At 48.0% G+C, this 18056-nt stretch overlaps 1 protein-coding gene across 3 annotated transcripts in view; it reads right to left on the minus strand.

Moving 5' to 3' along the window:
* Positions 1 to 91: 91 nt before the first annotated feature.
* HMGXB3 (HMG-box containing 3) overlaps positions 92 to 18056 on the minus strand; it is a 60703-nt gene continuing 42738 nt past the window's right edge. For all 3 annotated transcript variants that reach the window (XM_040239580.1, XM_040239578.1, XM_040239579.1), the window contains 7 exons: positions 11644 to 11775; positions 10535 to 10719; positions 6433 to 6652; positions 5103 to 5236; positions 4240 to 4356; positions 2345 to 2554; positions 92 to 1388 (listed from right to left, as the gene is read on the minus strand). In XM_040239580.1, the coding sequence (XP_040095514.1) occupies positions 921 to 1388; positions 2345 to 2554; positions 4240 to 4356; positions 5103 to 5236; positions 6433 to 6652; positions 10535 to 10719; positions 11644 to 11775 (1466 nt within the window). In that variant the 3' untranslated portion in view covers positions 92 to 920. The remainder of the gene's footprint in view (positions 1389 to 2344; positions 2555 to 4239; positions 4357 to 5102; positions 5237 to 6432; positions 6653 to 10534; positions 10720 to 11643; positions 11776 to 18056) is intronic.

Below are 18056 nucleotides of genomic sequence, written 5' to 3' on the forward strand. Positions count from 1 at the left end.
GACCTCCTCCGTCCTTCCACAGTGAGTGACCCTCCCCAGCACCTCTGGGGCCCAACCACACTGTACCCTACACAACGAGACTGGAACTGACTCTTGTTGCACCCAAACCATATAATTTAATAAACTTTATTCTGGTCAGGGGAAGAGAGAGGGGGAAAAAAGCCATCTATCCCACTCCTCTCAATAAATTAAGTAACACGGCCAGTTCCCGTGCCCTAAGCAAACCATGGGCACTTGAGCCAGTCCTGCTGTTTCCTTACGACCCAGTCTGCTTCCCCTTCACAGAAGGGAGTTTTCCTACTGCTGCCGGGTCATGCCATGCTCACGGGCCACTTCCTCTTTGGGGGAGGAAGGAAGCTGCAGCAGCAGTGGCCAGGAGAGGAGGGGTCCTCACAGCTTGAGGCAGAGGAGAGTCCTGGAAGGGAGCACTGGCTCGCCCCTTCAACCCGCTCAGCTGCCCCCAGATGCGGGTGCAGAAGAACAGGAGAGAGATGCACGCCTCCTCTGGGAGAATGACGAGCCCTCAGAGCTAAGGAAGGCCCCGAGGCAAAGGCAACAGGCTGCAAGGGAGGAAAAACGGCATCCCCAGGCGGGAAGGGCAGCCTCAGCCCAGCCAGGGCCTCCACCCCGACCCGCAGGCGCCCCAGGGAAGCAGCAGTCTCCCCGCCTTCTCTCAGCCTCCCCGTCTCTCCAGTGGACACACGGCGCCACCCACTGTGCCTCTGGGTCTAGTAAGGAGCGTCCTGGTGCCTCTCCTGACTGCTGGAAGGCTGAGAACCAAGCACCCCGGGCTCCACCGAGCTCAGGAAATAGAAGCTCTTTGGTCAATCCCAGCCTTGGGCTGGTCCCCTGGATGGATGTGCCTCGGGCAAGGGTCTTGCTATGGCTTGAGACGTGCAGTCCCTGGGCAAGTGCCCGGCTTACTCTGTGGCTGTGGCCCCGTCCTCTTCCTCCCTGTCCTCCTCCGCCTCCGTCTTGATCTGAGCAACCCCAAGGCGGTAGAGGGTGTCACGGATGACCACCTCACCAGGCTGGCAGCTCTGCACTATGTCGTGGATCTGCCGGTTGACAATCTCGCGGCTGGTGAGGAAGTCCATGAGGCGGTTGTAGAGGTAATAGTGGGTGGCGTTGTCAAAGGCGATGGGCCGCTGGCGGACGCTGTGTGGTTTGCTGTCTGCAAAGGAGGCCAGGATGGCTGCATAAGGTGCCAACTCTGGACACAGGGCCAAGGAGTGGTGTCCAGCACTGGGGTCGCCAGGGCTGGGCTGTGTGCCTGCGTGGACGATGCGCCGTGTGGCAGTCTTGGTGACTGGGTGCTGGACAGAATGCTCAGCCTCTGTCATGTCCACTGTATAATGCTGGTCCACGAGTTCTGGGCAGGACACACTCTAGAAGGGAGATAAAAAACCACTGTGATGAAGGGAAGGTTAAGGTCCAAGTTGTGCGAAGGATGGAGTGAAAGCTGTGGGCTCAGCCAGCTCTGTTTTAATCCTCCACTACCACAGGGCAGGCACATCTCCTGGGGTAAGTCCCCCGTTCCTCCTCCCCGGGCCTCCGTTTCCTCATATGACAAGGGAGACAGTAACGGGGGCCACCACCCAGAGCAGACGCCGATTACCGGAACTGCTCTTATTCTGCGTCTAATCAATTCTGCCCAGGGTTGCAGGGGAGGATCCCCCAGAGATTCCGATGTCCTTCTGCAACGCCCCTCACCAACTCACGAGCGAGCAAGGCCCAGGGAGTAATAAGAAAAAGGCAAGTGATGACAATGATGTCCCCTTCCTCCTACCAGTCTAATGTGTTTTCCAGCAAAGGGCATGTGCCTGTGCTAAGAACCAAAGCCTGAGGCAACACACTAAGACACAGAGGCCAGAGCTCTGCTATTAATCTGCTGTGGGACTCTCAACCGGTCCATTTCTCCCTCGTGGCCTTACTTTCCCCTTTTAGTTACAGGAAAGAGGCTGATAAGGTCAGCATTTTCTAAGCTGCTGTGCCTCTAGATCACAACACAATGAATGCCACGCAGCAGATTCAGGCAAAGCCAAAGTAGGGCTGCTGTGGGCCTTTAGTATATCCTCGAAGGTGGCAATTTTCTAGGCTCATCTGCAAGGTAATCCCTTTGACGCCCACAATACCTGTGTTTTTACCCTGGGTACACTAAATGACATGCTGTGACCTCACACACAAGGTCAGTAGAGATTTGTGGCATAAATACTGGTTCCAGAGTACTGAGACAAAACACTGGTGGAGAAAAAAAAGATGCTGGATGGTTCACAGAAGACCTGCCCAAAGAACCAGGGGGTGAGGCGTGGTCAGCCTTGTGGGATCCCAGAAGGGAACGTACCACTGGCGGCTCCGTGGGGCTAGAGAAACAGCCCTGATTCCTCCCCCACATCTGGTTGGTCAGCTCGGGGTAGCAGAGGTCAGCACACAGGGCCACGGGTGTGGCCATGTCAACCACGTACACAGGAGGCCAATGGCGGGAAGAGACGAGCAGATCCACGTGGTCGAGGGCACTCTCGCCCCGCACGAGATACTTGGAGCCACAGACCACCTGGTGGAGACGGAGGGCACAGCACAGGGTGAGGAAGAATCTGCAGACAGGGGCCCGCTCAGCTCCTCCCAGGATGGTGAACAAGCAGGTCCCGTGACTCAAGTCCCGCCATCCAATAGGAGCCCATGACGTGCCACTTCCCTCCTGCTTCTCTCCCATTTCACTCCCACACGGGAGAAGAGCATCCAAGCCTCAAATGAGGCTGAAACACAACCCCCACCTCCCCAAGACGTTGGCTCCAAACCCACCTCGATATCGCACCCCTAAGCCCCATCTAGTCCGACGGTTCCCAAGCTGCATGGTACCTGCAGCTCAGAGATGGTTAGAAGTGAAGGTTCCTGGGTTTCCCTCCAAATCCACAGAATCAGCCTCTGGTGGTAGAATCTAAACACCTGTATTACAAGCAACCACCTACCAGACCCTGAGGGAGCTGTCCAGATGGGCACCTCTGGTGAAGGCTACACCTCCACCAGCAGGATCCCCCAAATACCAGGCTACTGCCGGGCAGCTCTGTGTCCGCTTTCTGTCCACTATGTCCAATTCTGCCTCTACCTCCCTCCCTCCACAGCAGTGCTGGCTACCGCCTCCACGTAGTATCACTGGCCCCTCACAGCCGTAAGATCTATAGCGCTCACACCCCTGAGTCCTTCTCGTGAGATGGATGCCAGTCACATAACATGATGCTCAGAGCAGGCTCTGACTTGTCAGGGGTTATAAAAAAGGGCTGATGACCTGACTCCCTTTTGATGGCCAGTCCTCTGCCCACTCTGAAGGCTTTGTGAAGCTGTCTTCCCCATTCATCACTCACTTTTTCAGGAGGTTTCCTACCCTGGCATCTTCTTGGTTCGGGATGACTGTCACACAGGATACAACCTTCCCAGAGGTATCCTGGCAGACACCTATCCTGCGCACGCTCTCTACAGATCTAAGGAACGATCTTCTGAGAACCCAAACCAGACCATTCCCATTCAAACCATCCAAAGGGCCCCTCACCACTCTTGGAAGAAAATCCAAACCGTTCCTCTGGCCTACCAAGCGCTACAGGATCTGGCCTCCAGTGACCCCTCCCACCCCCTCCTCCGCTCACTAGGCTCCCCTCTCAGGACTCAGTGGCCACACCCCTCGCCCGGCTCACATGGGGCTCTCGGCCTCCTCTGGCTGCCCCACCGGGCAGCAGGCTCCTCTCAGATGCTTTCTATCTCTGATCCTTGTCTCGTTTCTGCAGAGCCGTTGCCACGAGCCATGAAAAAGTCGCTGAGTCATGTCCAACTCTTTGCAACCCCACAGACTGTATAGTCCATGGGATTCTTCAGGCCAGAAAACTGGAGTGGGTAACTGTTCCCTTCTCCAGGGGGTCCTCCCAACCCAGGGGTCGAAGCCGGGGCTCCTGCACTGCAGGCGGGTTCTCTGCCAGCAGAGCCACAGCCGTGGTGACCTTGTTCCTCAGTATGAGGGCACTGAGGAGGAGCGAGGTCTGGGCCACTCACCCTCGCACTCTCCACCGCTGATGCAGAGGCCAGCATACAAAAGCGCGTTTAGTACTCACTGGCGATAACCAGGAGGAGCTGTTCCACAGCGGCCCAGTGACCTAAGTGCCAGCTCCAGGATGAGCTGGAGGGATCAGATCCTCTGTGTGGGTAACTGCCATGAACAAGTTCACCCCGAGTTTCTCGTCATCCTCTTACCTGGTGGGGGCACACCTTGTAGACTTTGCCCCCTGTGAGATGAGGTGGGGGCTGTCGAGCTCTGGCTCCATTCTGAACAGATTCGTAGAGGGCCAACAAAGAGAAGCAGAGCTGCTCCTAAGCAGAACAAGGTTAAACGGTGGTAAATGCTCAGGGACCAGGCTTGGTCCACAGCAACGAATGCTTGCTCAGGGTGAATGAATCAACTGGTAAGGCCAGAGCGGGCCTTGAAGCCTCGCCAGCCCAACGTCTTGTACCTAAAGGTACAGAAGGGAACACCGAGGCCCTGGAAGGACCAGGTCACAGACAGAGCCAGCCACACTGCTCAAGCTGCCAGGCTCTGAGGCCTGGGTTCTCCTACTACTTTTTACAGGGCAGGGAAGGCATCAAAGAGAAGCCAACATTTGGATCTGAACTTAGCACATAGGATTTTTAAGTGCAAAATATATAATATATGGGTAAAATGCACACACATTCATGCATACTCTATGAATGCTACAGCACTTGTTTCCTAAGAGCCTAGAGAGGTGACAACCAGACACTGCAAACATCATGACGCTGCTATTTTGGTTATTGTCACTTTGCAAATGAGGAGAATGAGGCTAGGTTTATCCAAAGTCACACAGTCAGCAGGAGAGCCTAGATTCTTGAGCCAAGTCCGGACCCACTACCTTCAACAGAGGAACTGCCTGGATGCAAAGGCCTCACATACAAGGCCTGACCCGGCTGCTGGCTATCTCCCAGGCTCCCCTGCCCGCCAGCACCCTGTCCCAAACAAGTACCCAGTCACGGGGATTTGTATTCCTGGTCAGAAAAACTGCCCACCAGAAAGTCCCTGTCCCCAGCACCACCTCAAGACCCACCTTGGAGTCTTCTACCCTGAAGGGGATGCCACACTGCCTCAGCAGGCACTGCAGCTCCTCCTCGCTGTAGGAGCCAATCTCCTCAAGCTTGCACGCGCCCTCCTGGAGCAGCCGCACCAAGGCACTGCCGTTGCCTGCAAGAGATGACGAGCTGATGGGAGGCGCTGCTTCAGCCACCAAACACCCTAGGAAGTCATTCACACCTGAGGATGGACAAGCAGGGGGGCCAGTCCACAGTCGAGCAGGCTCTGCCCCAAGCACTGCCTGGCGGCTGAGAGAGGGAAACTCAAGGCAGGCTTTAGGGTGTTCTACAGACGCCTGAGGTCTCTCGGAACCGGCCTTCTGCCTCTGAAGGTCTAGGGGAGATATCCAGCAGAGCACTGGTGCTGAGAGCCCCCCAAACGTCGGCTTTTAACCTTTTAAGGTTTTTCAAAACCATGATCTCAGATGGTTACCACACCACAGCAACAAGAGGAACAGCAGCTCTCATTCTAAAAATGCTGATATGCTACGTTCCTGAATCTGCTGATCAACAGAACTATGTGGGGGCCTTACTTATAAAATCAATTTAGCAGGCCATAGTAGAGCTGGACACGACTGAAGTGACTTAGCAGCAGCAGCCAGGATTTTAAAAATGAAATAAAACAGCATTTGTTAAGGAAAAGGACGGTTTTATTAAAGTTGTTGTTACTTACAGACACATACACACGTGCTACTTAAAAGAGCAGCACACTGAGGAACAATGTAGAACCTACTGCTTAAACAAGAAACTCCGCTATCAGCTCACTTAACCCTCACAACATCATGCCCCTCTGTAAACAAAACAACAGAGGCTAGGGCAATGAAGAGATGCGGCAGAGGCCACAAGGCTACTAAGTGGCACAGCTAGGAATCAAACCCAGGTTGTCAGAAACCGACGTTCTCAAAGGAGCCACCTGAGGGCTTCTCAACATATAAGCACAGACTACCTGCAAACCCACCTGAAAGACCTGTTGAGCAAGCCTGCCTCCCCCTACATCTGTTTATGAGAATCTGGGTTGCAACCCTGACCTCAGCATTTTTCAGAGGGTTCCCACTGTTCAATGCAGGGCATGCCAGAAGGCCACCAAGTTCTGTGGGTCGGTCCTAGGCAATGTGGCTGACAGCTCTTCAAAACTCTGCACATGACTTGATTCTCCAGGGAATTTTGTCACAGGTTGTCACTATCTTTCCAGAAAGCTCTCTGGGTGGCCTTGGCCCCCTCTCTACCACTCATGCTGTCTGGCTACAAACAACCTTCCAGACTCCACAGGACCGTGCCCTGACCCCAGGCACCAGCAGGTGGCCTCACCAGGTACTGGCTGCACGTCCAGGCTCTTGTCTTTCTCGGTGTTGACGACCACAGCTCCTCTCATGAGTGGTGGGAAGAAGGGGGCAATGACGGAGGCATCAAACCTGGTGATGGGGATGCTGGCGGGGAAGGCCACCTGCTCAATCACCTCTGTCTCCATTGTGGCCCAGAAGTCCTCCACGTTGACCTCATTAGATGCCAGGAAGTCAGGCCAGGTGAACTAAAAGGTCAAACAAAAACAGTCAAAACATATGAGCCACAAAACATCAGCAACACAACACATAACAGCCTACCGTCTCAACACAGGCTGAGCAGGGGGAAGGAGAGCGAGAGCCATGTCCTGCTGGGATACCCCCAAATTTAACATCTTAGTGCCTTGCCTCACTGCTCCCTCCCACACCATTGTGTTCCCCAAGACCTAAGTTCCCTTTGCATCTCTGCCTGTCATTTTCGCTGCCTCGCCAGGAGAGGTTAGCTACCAGCCTATCATGTGCCAGACACTGGCTAATTAACTACTACTATACAAGTCAGAGGGGGCCTGAGGTAAGACCAGACCACCAGAGTGAGGGACAGATGAGAATGTGAACAAAGATCTAGTGCCAAACCCTTAATCCCTATGCCTGGCTTGCAGGAATCACGAGAGTAAAATTTAGCGGCACTTGACCACTTCCAAGGCCCTGTTGTTTCCTCCCTCCCCACGAAGGTCCTCCCGACATGCAGTGGTCTCCTCTACGTGCAGCATGTACCATCCACTGTAGACATCTAGCCTTGTGCTATTCAATTCTCCTTCTGTGAGCCCTCTGATGCGACCCCAAAGTAAGACCCTGATCCTAGTACCTCATCAGAGTCATTTGTGTTCCTCAGCAATGCTGAGACCTGGGCTCCATCTCAACCTGGATGAACTAAATCCCTAAGTCTGCATTTTTAAAAGTGTCCCTAGGTGAGTGGTTCTCGAGGTGTGATCCCTGGATCAGTGGCAAGAGCACCACATGGGAACTTGTTGAAAATGCAAATGTTCGGCCCACTCCCCACGCACTGAAGCAGAAATCCTGGGGCTGGGACCAGCAAGCCTCACAGCAGGAAGTTTGCAAACCATGGTCCACTGTAATTCTTATGACCACGAAATCTGAGAACCACCACTCCACATGTGGACAGTCCAGCTGGTTCTCCTCTACAGTCCCCAAGGGGAGGGGTCAACTCTACCATCGCCTCATGGACAACTGCATATTTGTTTTGTTTTATACCTTCCTGTTTTAGTTCACAGACTTTAGAACACCCCCATCCCATTCTCCTCATATGCACTATCCAACTTTGCATCCCACACGTGAAAGGGAGAAAACTAAGTCCTGGTCTCTAGAAAGAAACAGCCAGAAACCCTGAAAAGAAGAGACAAGCATAAGAAGAGACAAGCATATGGAAAGTGAAGGCAGCGCGACTCCATTCCGTGAGGAAAGAGCTTTGGTCGGGCCAGGGCAGGTGCCAAGGAGGACGAGGACACACGAGCTTTGCAGGAGAAGGTGGACTTCTCTCTACTCTGGAGCAAAAAGTCAAGCAGTCTGTGACCACATGTGTTTCCAAAACTGGAGCTCAGGGTCCCAGGAGGTGCTAGTGACTATGGCTGTGCTTAAGAGCTCAGACTCTACAGTTAAGGAGCCAGATCAAGGCCAGGTCTCAGCACCACCCCTTCCCAGCTGGATGAGCTTGGAAGGGCTTCAGTCCCTTCATCTACAAAAATCTCACCGGGCTGAGAAGTCAGTCAGAAAGTAAAGCACTAAGGACAGAGTAAGAACCTGACATATGTGATAAAATGCTCAACAAATCATAGCTGCATTACTATTAACATTTCCATCAGACAAGCAGATTTGAATGAGTCTGGAAAGAGCCATTTTGGCGATAATAACACAAAAGCAATTCATTTTACGTACAAGGAACACTCAGAAGGCTCCAGAAGTATTATGCCAGTTTTCAAATATCTCATTATACACCATCCCCCTAAAAATAGAACTATTTGATCATATACATAATTTTTTTTTAATTGAGAAGAAAAAGAAGAATATGCATTAAATCACTAATACACTCAGCTGGTCAGGCGAGAACACACCAGAGCTTTTCTTCAGAGGTCCTGAACCATGCCCAGTGGAGTGAGCTGCAAATCCAGTGCATAAAGACTCACATGGCAGAGCTCAGAGATGGAAAGCCTGCACCCACTTGTGACTACTGGCACACTCACTGGGTACCCCAAACCGGTGCAGGCAGACCAGCCCTCTCAGCATGATGATAGGGGTCTTTTTAAAAAACTCCCAACACCAGGTTAAAGAATTTTCTCTATTAGTCTCAATTTGCAACAAGTTTTATCACAAATGGGTGCTGAACAAAAAATGAAAGCCTTTTTAAGACATCCAGTGAAATAATCATATGAGTTTTCTCCTCTAAACTGTTAAGTATTCAACTACATTAGGATATTTTCTAATGTTGACATAATCCTCCTTTCCCGGGATAAACTTAAAGTCATGATTTTACTTTACATGTTGTTAGATTTGTACTCTTTACTCATTATTAGATTTGCTATTATCTTATTCAGGACTTTGGTATTGATATTCTTGTGTACCATCAGCCCAAATTTTCATCTGATATTAAATGTTTGGTTTTGTTTTCAGTTATATGGCTGTATGTCTTATGGAAATAAATCCATTTTTGCAATTCTATGACTGGAATCTTATTCCTTGGATATTTGTTAAAATTAATATATTAAGTCATTTGAATTTGTTGTTATCTTTGTGTGACATTTTTCAGTTAAGAATCTAAGTCAGGTCTTCCCTGTTGGCTCAGTGGTAAAAAATTTGCCTGCCTGCCAATGCAGGGGAGACAGGTTCAATCCACGATCTCAGAAGATTCCACATGCACGGAGTAACTAAGCCCGTGTGCCACAACTATTGAGCCTGTGCTCTAGAGCCCGGGAGCTGCAACCACTGAGCTCACATGCCCTAGAGCCTGTGCTCTGCAACAAGAGATGTGACCTGTCCTCAGTCACTCAGTCATGTCCGACTCTCTGCAACCCCATGAGCTGTAGTCCACTAGGCTCCTCTGTCCATGGGACTGTCTGGGCAAGAATACTGGAGTGGGTTGCCATTTCCTTCTCCAGGGGATCTTCTCCACCTAGGAGCTGAACCCGCATCTCCTGAGTCTCCTGCATTGTGGGTAGATTCTTTACCACTGAGCCACCGAGGAAGCCCACAACAAGAGAAGTCACTGCACCACAACTACAGAGCAGCCCCTGCCGCCGCAACTAGAGAGAGCCTGCACAGCAACAAAGACCCAGCACAGCCAAAACTAAACAAACAAAATCACACACACACATATTCAGACAGGCCACTCTTTCTCAAAACCCTTCACTGGCTCTCCATTTCACTCAGCAAAAGTCCTTACAATGGCCTGGGCTGCCCAAAGCCTCTCAAATCTCACATATCCTACCTCTCTCTCCCCTGCTCACAAAGAGCCAGCCACATCGGCCTCCTTCCTCAACCATGCCCAGCAAGCCCACCTCTGACTCTGTTTTTGCTGCTCCCTCTGCCTGAAAGTTTCCTCTGCTGAAATCTACATGGGCTTCAGAGCTCTATTCTGATGCCCCTCTATCAGAGAGGACTTCCCCGACCACCCTCTATAAAGCAAGAACCCCTTCTTCCTGGCACACAGCTCTCATCTCCTACCGTGCCTTATTGTTACTATGTTACTTTTAATTAATATATATATAAATAATATATTAATATAATATGCACAATTATTACTGTTTGTTTCCTATCTGTGTCCTCATATCAGAAAGGGAGCTCCATAAGCACAGCAACTCCACAGGTTTAACTGTCATTTCCCAAATGTCTAAAAAGTACACCTAGTTCACATTTAATAAATTAGTTGAGTAAGTAACAAATGCCTCCATTTCCATCTAGCCTTTCTTAGATGAAAACCTGGGCAGTGGCAGGAAAAGGCTCCTCACCTTATTCTGGGAAGAGCCAGAGCATCTGCTCCAGGGACCTCATGCAGGAAGACAGCTGCCTAAGTGTAAGGAGACTCTAACAGTGGCCCGTGGAGGCCAAGGGGCACTCACTTCCACACTCTTTAGTGCCAGCACATTGTTCTCACTCCTCTGCGCAACTTCCACTTTGGGGGCCACTCCGCAGATGCCACAGATCATGTCATTGTAGTCTCGGACAGTGAGGCACTCGAAAGCCCAGTAGCCATTGCACAGCAGCTCCTGCAACTGGCTCAGCTCCTCCGAGGTAAGAGTCTTCTCTGGAAGGAAAGCAAGAGCTCTGAGAAGTTCACAGAAAAAGATCTGGAGGCCACGGGGGATGAGCAATGGCCAGGAAGAATAGCAATTCTCTAAGAATGCTTCTCTCCTAAGAACACCTAAGAAGTGCTGTATTTACCACTGGAGTGTCAAGCACCTGGGCCTTTAGGTGTTCAGGTGGCAACTCAAAGGGCAATTGTCATCAGAGTACTGATGGGTATACCCAGCAACCACTGGGACCCAGATGCTGTGCTGAGAGCTTTGAATACATTCTCTCATTTAACTCACATCTTTATGAACCAAGAGCAGTTATTATCTTCACTGTGTAACTTAAAAAAACTGAGATTATAAAGAATAACTCACTGAAACCCACATTGCCACTAAGTAGCAGAGGCCAGAGTCAAACACAGACCATCTGACCCTAGGACCTTTGCTCTACTCCATCTCACCTCACAGCAAGGAAGGGACAGGGGGCTGGATTCTATAGGAATGAACGGAGAAGCGTAAACAGAAAGAAATGAGGTAAGCAAGGGGAGAAATCATTTCTAATAATAAAGAGTATGGTGCCCATGCTCAGGTCTCAGTGTGAGCTTTGGAAATGGGGGCAGATCTCCAGAAACTGTGTATTCAGAGTGAACTTGATTAGCATGTACTAAGGCCAAGTCTACCTATGACCAAAGAATGAGCTTCTATAAAGTCTGTTTAATCTTGTGCTGAAAGCTGCTAGACCCATGCGAAGACTCATGTTTTCCAAAGTTAATTCAGCATTTGTAAAATTCAAGAGGAGGACTGTGTTAGAAAGTCAGTGTCTCCTTTTCAAAATATCAGACTCTCCTCCAGGTAATTTTTTCAACAGAAGTCCATCACTGAAAATTCCCAGGGAGTCTAGGACTAACCTTGGGAAAAGGGAGGAAGCCAACCTTTACCTGTCTGCTCCTGTACTGACTTCAGAAGAGTGCTGATGGACACTCTGGGGTCCTCTCCCAGCTTGATCTGGTTTCGGATTGCAAAAAGCAAGTCCAGGCTCACTAGCAGCTTATTTCCCACATTAAAGAGACCTGCAGAATAAAAAGTGGCAACAGAGAAATTCACTGTTAACAACATCCACAGTGGCAAAAAACTGGAAACTAACTAGGTGCCCATCAATAGCAAACATTAAAAAAATAAACCAAGGTACATTCATAAAATGCAAAGCTAGAGGTCACCTGCAAGTTGGTAACCGACAAGCAGCTGTGAAGTAAACTGTTTAACTGGATTCCATTGTACCCGGAGCACCACATGTACTTTGTAGCATGCAGGGGTTTCTCAGAAAAACTGTATGGAAGATGGCAGAGTAGAAAGACGTGGGGTCACCTCTTCTTATGAAGACACCAAAATCCCAACTAACTGCGAAAAGAAACGTTGAAACCTACCAGAAAAGACATCCAACATCCAAAGACAAAGTAGAAGTCACAACAAGATGGGAGAGGGGAGCAATTGCTATAAAATCAAATCCCAAACCCATCAGGAGGTTGACCCACAACTGGAAAATAATTCTATCACAGAGGTTCTCCCACAGGAATGAAGTACTGAGCCCCACGTCAGGCTCTCCAGCCTGGCGGTCTGGCAATGAGAGGAGCGGCCCCAGGAGCACCTGGCTTTGAAGGTAGTGGGGATTGATGGCACGAATTCCACAGGAGTGAGGGAAACAGAAACCATTCTTACAGGGCTCACACAAGGTCCTGTGTGCATCAGGACCAGGGGAAAAAGTAGTGACCTCTAAGATACTAGAGGGGCTTCCCTGGTGGCTCAGATCATAAAGAATCTGACTGCAATGCTAGAGACCCGGGTTTGATCCCTGGGTCAGGAAGATGCCCTGGAGAAGGGAATGGCTACCCACTACAATATTCTTGCCTGACAAAATCTCATGGACAGAGCTGCCTGGCGGTCCACAGTCAAGGCTATGTATTGTCACCCTGCTTATTTAACTTATATGCAGAGTGCATCATATGTTATGTACTCTGCCCAGCCTGAAATGCCAGGTTGGATGAAGCACAAGGTGAAATCAAGATCGCCAGGAGAAATATCAATAACCTCAGATATGCAGATGATACCACTCTTACGGCAGAAAGAGAAGAGGAACTAAAGATCCTCTTGATGAAAGTGAAAGAGGAGAGTGAAAAAGCTGGCTTAAAACTCAACATTCAAAAATGAAGATCATGGCATCTGGTTCCATCATTTCATGGCAAAGAGATGGGGAAAAGCAGAAACAGCAACAGATTTCATTTTTGTGGGCTCCAAAATCACTGTGGATGGTGATGGCAGGCACAAAATTAAAAGATGCTTGCTCCTTAGAAGAAAAGTGTCAAACCTAGACAGCATATTAAAAAGCAGACACATTACTTTGCCAACAAAGGTTCATATAGTCAAAGCTATGGTTTTTCCAGTAGTCATGTATGGATACGAGAGTTGGACTATAAAGAAAGCTGAGTGCTGGAGTATTGATGCTTTCGAACTGTGGTGCTGGAGAAGTCCCCTGAACAGCAAGGAGATCAAACCAGTCAATCCTAAAGGAAATCAATCCTGATACTCACTGGAAGGACTAATGCTGAAGCTCTAATACTTTGGCCACCTGATGCAAAGAGCTGACACAATAGAAAAGACCCTGATGCTGGGAAAGATTGAGGGCAGGAGGAGAAGGGTGTGATAGAGGATGAGATGGATGGATGACATCACTGACTCAATGGACATGAGTTTGAGCAAACTCAGGGAGATAGCAAAGGACACAGAAGCCTGTGGTGCTGCATTTCATGGGGATTGCAGAGAGTCGGACATAACTTAGCAACCAAACAACATGACCCAGCAGTCCCAGCCCTAGGCATATTGTTGTAGTGAAGAGGCTCTTTAGTTCCTCTTCACTTTCTGCCATAAGGGTGGTGTCATTTGCATATCTGACATTATTGCTATTTTTCCCAGCAATCTTGATCCCAGCTTGTGATTCATCTGGCTCAGTATTTCACGTAATATACTCTGCATGTAAGTTCAACAACAATACACCTCGGCATACACTTGGAGAAAACCATGGTTCAAAACGATATGTGCACTCCAACATTCACTGCAGCACTTCCAAGACCCGGAAGCAATCTAAATGGACATCAACAGATGAATGACTGAGATGCGGTACATATATACAATGGAATACTACTAAGCCATTAAAAAGAATGAACTAGGACTTTCTTGGTGGTCCAGTGGTTGAGAATTTGTTTGTGAATACAAGAGACACAAGTTTAATCTTTCGTCTGAGAAGATTCCACATGCCACCAACCACTGAAGCTTGTGTGCCCTAGAGACCATGCCCCTCAACAAGAGAAGCCACCATGATGAGAGGCCCAAGCACAACAGAAAGTGGCACCACTCACTGCAACTAGAGAAAGCCCACATGCTATAACGAAGACCCAGTGCAGCCAAAAAAAAAAAAAACAAAACAAAATATGCCATTTGCAGCATCATGGATGGACCTGAAGATTATCGTGTATGTGAAGTAAGCCAGACAAAAAAAGGTAAATGTCAAGATATTGCTTCTATGTGGAATAAAAAAAAAGTTAAAAATGAACTTATTTATTAATACAAAACAGAAACAGACTCAGAGACTTAGAAAACGAACTTGTGGTTATTACCAAAGAGGAAAGGAGCGAGGGGAGGGATAAATAGGGAGTCTGGGATTGATACATACACACTACTATATTTAAAACACATAACCGGGACTTCCCTGGGGGCCCAGTGGTTAAGGATCTGCCTTGCAATGCTGGGGCCAAGAGTCCAATCCCTGCTTGGGGAACTGAGATCCAACATGTCATGCGACAACGAAGCCCACGTGCCACAACTACTGAACTGCGCCACAACTGGAGTCCACACACTACAGTGAAAGACCCCTCCCAAACAATGATGGTGCCACAAGCAAGGCTCAGCGCAGCCAGGAAATACGCATGTTTGAAAAAACAGACTAGATAACCAACACGTACCTACTGACGGTACAGGGCACTCTGCTCAATACTCCTGAGAACCTAAATGGAAAAAGGACTGACACATGCATGTGCATGGCTGGCTCACTCTGCTGAGCACCCGGAACTAACACAGTTTAATCAACTATTTGCTGTTGTTTAGTTGCTGAGTCATGCCCAACTCTCCCGTCCATAGTCTGTACCCTGCCAGGCTCCTCTGCCCATGGGACTTCCCAGGCAAGAATACTGGAGTGGGCTGCCATTTCCTTCTCCAGACAATCTTCCAGACCCAGGTATGGAACCTGTACCTCCTGCACTGGCAAACTATATTCCAATATAAAATAAAAATTAAACAAGAAATCATTAAGAATAAAGTAAGTTTAAATACTGTGACATGCAAAGTTTTCCACAATACATTATAATACGAAAAGAACAACTAATAAAATAGGTATCACAGGGTTTTTTCCTTTTTAATAAAAACATGAAATATTGCCTTACCACCCAATTCAGTCCTTATCACCAAAAGGATTACCATTCCTCCACCTCTCACAGTTATACCATGAGGAAAGGCCAAGAGCATCTTTTAGCCCAGGGATGTATAGGGAATATAAAAAAGGCTAATAACATCACCCCTATGTCAAATTCTGGGACCAAAGACCCAGAAGAATTTAAATGCAGCTAATTTACGATGAATAAAAGAGAGTGGTTTTACATGCTCACAAAATGAACAAAAGCAAATTTTGGCATACAATTCCCAATAACAAAGGGTATAGAGGAGAGGTAAGACCTTTTTAAACATGATACCAAAGGCTGAGACCACAAATGAGAGGGTCCAAGTTCTGATCACATAAAAACTTGAGAAAAAAAAAAACAAAAAACACTACACACACAAAAATCCAACTCTCATGTCCAAAAAGCTCAAATTTAAAAGACAACTAATAAACTGGTGAAAAATTCCATCAACAAAACAACACAAAGAATGAAAATGTTTACAAAAGAAATTCATGAAAGAGACTGAAAAACACAGAAAACATATAATCTTCCCAGCTGTCAAAGTAATACAACAGGAGGAGAGTGATCAAGATGGTGGAACAGCAGGGCATGGAGCTCACCTCCTCCTACAAATAATCAAAAATACATCTACAAATGGAACAATTCACGCAGAACATCTAAACAATACAGAAGATCTGAGACTTCCAAAAGGGCAAGAAAAACTCCATATAACCAGGGAGAACAAAAGGGCGGGGGCAAGGGAGTGGGGTTGGGGAAAGGAGGGAAATCAGGATGTGACCTGTGCCCCAGGGAGGGAGATGTAAGAGGAAAGGTTCCTGCACCTTGTGAAGTCCCAGCACTGGTGGGGAAACCAGCCTGGAACCAGGAGGAGCTTAGATGCCTCAAGGGGAAAGCACAGCAGTCAGTGTGAGGAAGGCAAATCAGACAGGTGGTCAGTATGGCCTCCCTGCACTCTCCTGTCTGAGACGCTAATCCACCTGTTGCAGGCAGTGGGTGGGTGCTGAAGCTCAAACTTCAGAGATCATATCTGGGAAGAAAACTGGGGCTGGCTGCATGGAGACAGTCTGAAGGGGCTGGAGTATGGTAACTGACTGTGTACATGAAAGAAGCCTGGGCCTCCCAGTGAGGCGAGAGACCACTGTTGGGGGGTACACAAGGGGAGGGGCAGGAGCACCACAGGGGCACTTCTTTCCCCACACATGCTACCAGACAACAGGACATTCTATACAAGCTCCAGGAGCCAGCATGAGCTGCCACTGCCATCACAAGCTCCAGAGGTATGCAGGCCGCCCCTACTGCTAAGACATGCATGAGCAGGCACCAATCACTGGCCCCGCTGGCATGTGGCCCCAGGAGCACACATAGGCCACTATACCTTAATACTCCCTATTATAAGGATGACAGCAAGCATGGGCTAAGGAAAGAAGTAACAAGCATCCAAACTAATAGCAACAAAAATATTAAACCCATACAGGCTTATACAAGGATGCTCCCACATATAGTGTTCCAAGACTATGGTAGATAATTGTTTCTCCTAAACTCATACAGTAAGAGAAATATAAGTAAAAAGAACAAGCATAGGAACCATTCCCAGTTAAAAGACCAAGAGAATCCCCTTGAAGGAACAAACAGTAAAAGATGCTTTCAATCTGAAATTGAGTTCAAAAAAGAAGTAATAAAAATTCTGAAGGGATTAACAGAAAGGCCATCGACAGAAACACAGATTACTGTAAAAAGGAACTAGAAACTATAAGGAGTAGCCAAGAAAAGTTAGAAAATTCATTCGCTGAGACAAAAGATGAGCTAAAGGCAATGAACAGCAGAATGAATAATGCAGAAGAATGAGTAAGTGATCTGGAAGACAGAATAATGGAAATCATCCAGTCAGAACAGGAGACAGAAGGGGAAATAGAAAAGTATGAAAGCAATATAAGAGACCTATGGGATAATCTAAAGCATGCTAATCTATGCCTAATAGGGATTCCGAAAGGGAAAAGACCGAAAATGTATTTGAATTAATTATGGTTAAAAACTTTCCAAACCTAAAGGAAGAAACAGATAACCAGATACAAGAAGCAGAAGTTCCCAAACAAGATGAACCCAAACACACCTATGCCAAGACAATAAAAATGGCAGGGAGGGAAGGGACATGGGCATACCTATGGCTGATTCTTGTTGATGTTTGACAGAAAACAACAAAATTCTGTAAAGCAATTATCTTTCAATTGAAAAACTGGCAAAAAAAATTTTTTTTTAAAGGCAAAGGTTAGAGGATTCTAAAGGCAGCAAGAAAGCAACCAAGTTAATCCCAATGGAATCCTCCCCATAAGGCTACTAGCAGACTTCTTTACAGGAACTCTGAAGGTGTGAAAGTGAAAGCGAAAGTCGCTCAGTCATGTCCGACTCCATCGTCAATACAGTCCATGAAGTTCTCCAGGCCAGAATACTGGAGTGGGTGGCCTTTCCCTTCTCCAGGGGATCTTCCCAACCCAGAGGTAGAACCCAGGTCTCCCACACTGCAGGCGGATTCTTCACCAGCTGAGCCACAAGGGAAGCCCTAGGGAGTGGCAAAATACATTCAAAGCAACCTAGAATATAAAACCCAGCAACATTATTTCTTAGAATAGGAGAATAAGAATTTCTCAGACAAGCAAATACCAAAAGAATACAGCAATACTAAACCTACCATAAGAGAAAATATTGAAAGATCTTCTCTAAATAGAAAAGCAAGGTACAGAAAAAAGGATGTCACAATGGGAAAGCAAACCACAAAAAAATCCATTTGTGAAAGTGAAGATAAACACAAGGAACAGCACAAGGATAAACAAGAAGATGTAAAATAAAAT

Source organism: Oryx dammah, unplaced genomic scaffold, assembly GCF_014754425.2.
Source record: "Oryx dammah isolate SB20612 unplaced genomic scaffold, SCBI_Odam_1.1 HiC_scaffold_5, whole genome shotgun sequence".
Classification (NCBI taxonomy): domain Eukaryota; kingdom Metazoa; phylum Chordata; class Mammalia; order Artiodactyla; family Bovidae; genus Oryx; species Oryx dammah.